The following is a 7,302-nucleotide window of genomic DNA, read 5'->3' on the forward strand; positions in this document are numbered from 1 at the left end:
CAGTTCCAGACACCACGGGTTTTAGACCATCCCTGATATGAAAAAAACATGGCTGATAATAATAAAGGTTTGGGGTAACGATGAATGCCTTTTTCTCAAAATTTTAAATAATTTTTACTACTGTTCTCCGGTTTTTCGTTAAAGAGACTCTCTCAGAGATCGAGATTTTAACTTTTTGTAAATAAATTGTCTTCTACCATAAACACGACAACATACATTTCTAAAGTAACACAGAACTAGATTATTGACAGCTTTCCAAACTTGCTCATATTTGTACAGAGAAGAAAATTAACATTTAAATCGCAGATATGTAAGACCGTTTAAACGGGTTTATTTTGTAAACAACGATCTTAACTTAGAATAAGAGGTGGTGTTTTTAGATACCATCGTCACGTGGGTCTTCGGAAACGTTTACTGAACATGTGCATGGTCGCATACATTATTTGCGTTAGACGAAAATGGGTCGAGCGATGACAAAAACAAATAGAGAAGACATTAATATTTATTGAATCTTGGTCAATTTGGTAAGGAAAATAAAAAATACTCGCATTTTCTACATCAAATGTTCAGAATTCCACCCAAACTAAGCGCACGATTATTTCCCTTTGCTACTATGTTGCTGTGTAGTGTTTATTTTTAGACGTCACGTGATAGCTTGGCGCGCGAAAAAGAATTCCTCAGTTTATTTATAAACCGGCTTTCCCAACGTTGAACAGACTGGCGCGAAGGCTCACTTCACACCAAGCAACAAAAACATGGGGTTTTAGTAACTTATAAGTATGGCGTACCATTTGGGTCAAAAGTCAACAAGACCAACTAGGTTAAATGAAAATGTACGTCGACGTACAATATGTACGTCGACGTACATTTTTTTGTACGTCGACGTACAAAATTGTACGTCGACGTACAATTTGTACGTCGACGTACAATATGTACGTCGACGTACAAAAAATGTACGTCGACGTACATATTGTACGTCGACGCACATATTGTACGTCGACGTACAATTTTTCTGAACAGCCAATCAAACCACTCGTCTCTTGAGCCGCTTTTCCTTCAGACTTATTCATAATAATCGTTTTAAAAAAAACTTTTTAATTGAGGACAAAATGGATAAAAATATCAAAAGTGAAATAATAAAAAATAAATAAATAAGTATCTATACTTGACGGTATTTATTCTAAAATCGTTTCAAGTAATAAATATTATTAAGTCCTAAGACCGGTCTAGTCCATATCCGGTTTCCAAAAAAATATGGCGGACGTCGAAGGTTTTCGAGAAGAAGCAACTCGCATTATTCACTCTTTATGTAGAAATTTAATGACGCAAGATACAGATGCAAATTTGTGTGAAGCTAGTCTTATCACTTTGACAGCATTAAGTCGGAATGCACGACGTATGTGTACCCGTTATCCCATTTTTGAACGGTTGTGTGAGATTATCGACTCGTTGATGTCGACAATTGAAGAGCGAAAGAGGTTAGTATTTTCCCTGACCATTTAAATAATTTTCGATCCAATTACTTGCGGACTATTTGTTTCTATTGACCGGCTTTCGCGAAGCCTGCAATATCTTAAACCAATCCTCGACCAATTAGGTAATAAGATGAAATAATCCAACGTACATTGACTTTGAGTCGTAGGCGGTGCTCTTGTTATTACTATTATAACTAATCATAATATCAACAAAAGTGATTATCTTGATACAGTTAATATTTCTATGCACTTGTTTACAGGAGCATTCAGTTGTTGGTTGGTTAACAAAACAACAAATAATCAGACAAAGACTGGTTCGTTGCTTCGTGTTTATTGTCACACAATTGATTTCCGTCATCATTGCGGCATGCTGTTTTAGTAGGCGAAAGCGTTATTTGACACAATGTAGTGCGCTTAAGATCGATTTTGTACGGTTAAGTCCATGGAAAATGCATTAATAAACATGTTTTTGGTAATTCTTTAATAGTTTTTTCCCCGTAATTTACATTATACAGTGCGGGTTCGGTACTGACATTGCTCTTTCTGTACTTATACAGCGTTAGTTGTCATAATGTTGCGCGCTTGAGAACAAATTTGTACGAAATATTCCATGAAAAATGCATTTATACACAAGTTTTCAGTTATACTTCAATTGGAAATTTAACTGATTTACTGATTATTTCCATAACATACATTTTACAGTGCGCTTTCGGTAATGCTTTTGCGCTTTCGGTACCGATACCGAAAGCGCGCGCTTTTGGTAAATCTAGTAACCGCTATAATATAATATTATTTGTGTTGTAACTTTTGTTGATTTTATCTTTTCAGGACGCTGCAGCCTCTCGTTGGTTTCTTCGCCGCAAAACAGACTACAACCAGAGGCAGACCACTTTACGTCATTAGTCGAGAGCAGCTGGAGTATCTAGTTGAAGCAGGCTTCAAACGAAGAGCTATTGCTAGTCTGCTTCAGGTGTCAGATTCTGTTATTAAGCGCAGCCTCAGGTATGTTATCCAGTCAATTGAAAAAACATTGTGTATGCAGGGTGTCCCAAAAAACCGAAACCACTGGAAAATGTTTTAATATACAGATAATATTATGCCCTTTTGACACATTATTATTGAATGTTAAATCGGTATTAGTTAGGTTCATTAATCACAAGGTGGCAATTTTTAGGAAGTGATTTCATTTTTTTATAAAATGAAGTCATTAAGTACTTCTTTTACGAATTAAAATCAACCTAAAATTCAAAATGAACAACTGCAAGACAGTTTCTCAGATAATGCAAGTGTTGTATAAGGCAACAATGTTATATTATTGAAGATACAGAAGTGCAGTTGAAACATGTTATTTAAATGAATACTTGTATAGCGATTTGGTAAAACTGATAGTTTAAAATAGAAAAACAATCTCAACTCAAGATCTGGACGAAGGGAAAATCGAGTACTTTAGTCAGATTGCACTGCATGGGGAGCCACAACACAAGATCTTGATTGCTGCAAAGGCACAAACATACAGCAAAACATATTTTCTCCCTTCTCAGTGAGGTATATATTTCATATTCACTCAAAATAAACAAATATTCTCTATTATATATTTTCAGGTCATATGGTATAAGCATCAGAGGAAGGTACTCAAGCATCTCCAACGAGGAACTTGACAATCTGGTCCGAGAGATAACAGATGGCAATCAGACACTTGGGCAACAAATGGTTCAGGGACATCTTCAGAGTCTAGGACATCGGGTTCAAAGACAACGTGTTGCTGACAGTCTGATCCGGGTTGACGAAGCAGCTGTAGCCATGCGATGGTGTCACTCGATTCGGCGAAGGGTGTACAATGTTGCTGGTCCAAACTCATTGTGGCACATAGATGGAAACCACAAATTGATAAGGTACAAAATTACTATGATTCGTATTTTTAACAAATTAAGATTAAATAGGTTGATTAAATAAATACCTTTGGTCAAAATGTTAACCTTGGTGATATCTTATTATCTAAGTCAAGTTAGAAGTAAGGTCACTAGGTTAAATAATAGAAAAACCTTGTTAACGCTTTAGAGGCAATATTTTTTCTTAAATCATCTTGAAAGGGGTGGGGACTTGAAAGGCTGTTTTTGGCCCTAATATCAAAAATCATGTGAGAAAGTATATAAACCTTTTATATTACCGTTAACCGTTACCTCAATGAACTTAGAATATTTATAAAAAAAATCTTTGCTGTTTCCATATTGAACAAGCATCTAAAAAAAAAGCTGACATAGTGGAATTTTGGATAATTTTCAGTCAAATTTTGGCAGAAATTGTGAAAAATAAATGACATCAAACTAAATTTAAAATGTTATCTAACACATATTTTGTGCAATTTTGGTGTTGTTTGTTGATTGGGGAGGCATTTAAATATTGCGTTATATGCCAAAAAGATGCATTAAATTGCTCTAATTGCTCAAAATTCCATTTTCCTAATTTCAGCTTTTTTTAGAATGTTGTGGAAACTGTGTATCAGTTTTCTTCAATTTCTGCCTAAATTGTATAAGATTAAAAACTTAAAATTTGGGTTACAGTTAGATAAGAAGGTATATTCAACAGATTTGAATTTTGTGACTAATTTGGGCCCAATTATTTTGGTTTGACTTGTTACCCCATTCCACTTGAGGCCATATATAAACACCAAATCAAACAAAATACTTTGCAATTTTAGTACATTTACATTGTAATATCTATTCAAGTATGTACAATTTTTTATTTTTTTTCAGATGGGGTTTTGTCATACACGGAGGCATTGATGGCTTCTCGCGGATGTGTGTTTTCCTCCAAGCTGCAACCAACAACAAGGCTACCACGATGACAAAAGCCTTCATGACAGGCACCCAGTGCTATGGTGTCCCATCAAGAGTCCGCAGCGATCACGGGCTGGAAAATACCGGCGTTGGGGCGTTTATGATAGCGCATCGTGGACCTCGTCGGGGTTCTTTCATCACGGGAAGGAGCGTCCACAATCAGCGGATTGAACGCATGTGGCGTGACCTGTTTGCCAGTGCAACAAACGTGTTTCACGGATTGTTTTCACATCTTGAGGAGTCTGGACAGTTGGATTTGACAAATCCAGTGCACATGTGGTGCCTTCATCACGTGTTTGTGCCTCGTGTCCAGCGAGCGTTAGACATATTCCGTGAGGGCTGGAACTGCCACAGGTTGAGCAGTGAAAGAGGTAGAACCCCCACACAGCTCTACATTGAGGGTATGATGCGCCAAGCTGGACAGGGTCATAGGGGCATCGACGACATGGTGTTCCGTGCTCCGGAGGAAGACATCCAAGACCATACTGAATATGGTATTGACGATGAGGTCGAGGTAGCCCCCCGAGAAGACATGATCACCAATGTGTCAAATGTAGACTGTCCTCTGAATGAGCAGGACTTCACAAGACTAACACAAACTTTGAACATTGAGAGTGACCACCAGGGTGTGGATTGTTTCTTGGCATGTGTTGAGTTTTGCAATTCTGTGTAGTGACCAAGCTATGATTACATGAAACTGCTTATATGGTGACCAGAATCAGATAGTGAATTATCGGATGATGATTGTTGTGGCAACTAGTCTAGTTGCCATAACAATCATCATCCGATAATTCACTATCTGATTCTGGGTCATATTCTAATATAGTTTAGATTAGAATCACCTGAAACTGTTTTATATTCTGGAAAATTTACTATTTAAAGTCAAATTGGTGTTAGTACATGTTTTAATGTTTTTTAATACATGTATATCTGTTATTATCAAAATCTTGATAATTGAGACTCTCATTATCTCTCAATATTCTCATTTGGTATTTTATTTGTGCTTTTCATAACATGTACACTTCTTTTTATCAGACTTTTATTAATTAAGTTATGTACATGTACTCATTTGTTAATGTCACTTAAAGTGCCAGACATATACTCATCTGATATCAGACTGTAATTTATTAAGTAATATACTCATTTGGTAATTTCATTTGAAGTGCTAGTCATAAACTCTTGGTAAAATGTTATTGTGTTAAGTGGAGGTTCATTATATTGAGATTGTTCTTTGTCAGTCTGACAGGTCAATTTTTGCAACTGTTTAAATGATCTCATGTGCTAAGAGTTAAACACTGTTATTGTACTGTTTTATTGTGTACTCTTAACACAGTATTACTTATAAATGTTCTAGTATTTGCTCATAAAATGCTTCAGTATAATTGTTTTAATTCTTGTGATGTTTATCAGACTTTATTTTTCTTAAGGTAACTTACTCCTTTGGTAATTCTATTTGAATTGCTAGTCACATTCTCTTGGTAAAATGCGATTGTGTTAAATAGAGGATCATAATATTGAATATTATTGTTTGACAGTTGATAAAGATGTTTACAGTTTTTATACGCCCGTATAAAATACGGGACGTATTATGTGAAACCCCTTGGCGGCGGGCGGGCGGCGGGCGGAAGGCATCACTTTGTCCGGACTCTAATTCAAATTGTATTCATCCGATCTTCACCAAACTTGGTCAGCAGTTGCATCTAGTTGATATCTAGGCCAAGTTCGAATATGGGTCATGCCAGGTCAAAAACTAGGTCATAGGGTCAATAAGTGCATTTTCAAAGGGGCCACTTTGTCCGGACTCTATTTCAAATTGTATTCATCCGATCTTCACCAAACTTGGTCAGCAGTTGCATCTAGTTGATATCTAGGCCAAGTTCGAATATGGGTCATGCCGGGTCAAAAACTAGGTCATAGGGTCAATAAGTGCATTTTCAAAGGGGCCACTTTGTCCGGACTCTATTTCAAATTGTATTCATCCGATCTTCACCAAACTTGGTCAGCAGTTGCATCTAGTTGATATATAGGCCAAGTTCGAATATGGGTCATGCCGGGTCAAAAACTAGGTCATAGGGTCAATTAGTGCATTTTCAACGGCGCCACTTTGTCCGGACTCTAATTCAAATTGTATTCATCCGATCTTCACCAAATTTGGTCAGAAGTTGTGTCTAGATGATATGTAGGTCAAGTTCAAATATGGGTCATGCCGGGTCAAAAACTAGGTCACGAGGTTACTTAGTGCATTTCAAGCATTTAGCATGGTGTCCGCTCTCTAATTGAAGTAGTTTTCATCTGATCTTCACCTAATTTGGTCAGAAGTTGTGTCTAGATGATATGTAGGTCAAGTTCGAACATGGGTCATGCCGGGTCAAAAACGAGGTCACATAGTGCATTTCAAGCATTAAGCATGTTGTCCGCTCTTTAATTGAAGTAGTTTTCATCTGATCTTCACCAAATTTAGTCAGATGTTACATCTAAGTGATATCTAGGTCAAGTTCAAATATGGGTCATGCCGGGTCAATAACTAGGTCTTGAGGACACTTTCAAGCATTGAGCATGGTGTCCAAAACCTTCGAACGGGCGTACCTTGTGACAGTTTGGCACTCTTGTTACTGTTTCTTCTTATTTGCAATAACTACTTGTGGACTAGTCATTTAAATTAGTTTAGTTATATATTTTGAAATGTCATTGTCATTATTGGAAGTTATAACTTATTAAAATGTTAAAAATTCCAGTGTTTGTTTAATTCAGATTGTCATTAATACTGTAAAGAATACATGTTATGTACTGTACAGAAATTATACATAAAGCTAGGGCCCGGTCCCTTCGACCCCGACTTTATTTTCAGGATTTCAAATTTGGGACAATCGACACCCCGGAGAGTTGATGTAACCTAAGGAATTTATTTTTTCTTAACAATTCACATTAATATCCTCTTTTTTAACTGGGGAAATACATGTAAAATATGTGCCAAAAATCGCTCGAAAGCC

The 7,302-nt window shown here is 36.6% G+C and overlaps 1 protein-coding gene across 3 annotated transcripts; it reads left to right on the forward strand.

Moving 5' to 3' along the window:
- The first annotated feature begins 1,086 nt into the window (after positions 1–1,086).
- LOC127842608 (uncharacterized) lies at positions 1,087–7,043 on the forward strand. 3 transcript variants are annotated; one of them, XR_008031730.1, is made up of 5 exons: positions 1,087–1,478; positions 2,304–2,477; positions 3,077–3,367; positions 4,229–6,066; positions 6,223–7,043. XR_008031730.1 is itself a non-coding variant. In XM_052372198.1 (4 exons), the coding sequence occupies exons 1-4, from the start codon at positions 1,255–1,257 to the stop codon at positions 4,983–4,985; spliced, it is 1,446 nt and encodes a 481-aa protein (XP_052228158.1). In that variant the 5' UTR covers positions 1,087–1,254; the 3' UTR covers positions 4,986–7,043. The 3 variants fall into 3 exon arrangements, 1 of the variants encoding a protein (XP_052228158.1); XR_008031731.1 differs by having other exon boundaries at positions 6,379–7,043; XM_052372198.1 differs by having other exon boundaries at positions 4,229–7,043.
- Positions 7,044–7,302: the final 259 nt, after the last annotated feature.

Source organism: Dreissena polymorpha, chromosome 8 (assembly GCF_020536995.1).
Source record: "Dreissena polymorpha isolate Duluth1 chromosome 8, UMN_Dpol_1.0, whole genome shotgun sequence".
NCBI lineage: Eukaryota > Metazoa > Mollusca > Bivalvia > Myida > Dreissenidae > Dreissena > Dreissena polymorpha.

What these genes read in the sequence shown, in the direction of transcription:
- LOC127842608 (XM_052372198.1), top strand. Translation starts at nt 1,255, where the DNA reads ATGGCGGACGTCGAAGGTTTTCGAGAAGAAGCAACTCGCATTATTCAC. An exon ending in ACAATTGAAGAGCGAAAGAG is followed by an intron (nt 1,479 to 2,303) that starts GTTAGTATTTTC and finishes TTATCTTTTCAG; the next exon opens with GACGCTGCAGCCTCTCGTTG. An exon ending in GTTATTAAGCGCAGCCTCAG is followed by an intron (nt 2,478 to 3,076) that starts GTATGTTATCCA and finishes ATATATTTTCAG; the next exon opens with GTCATATGGTATAAGCATCA.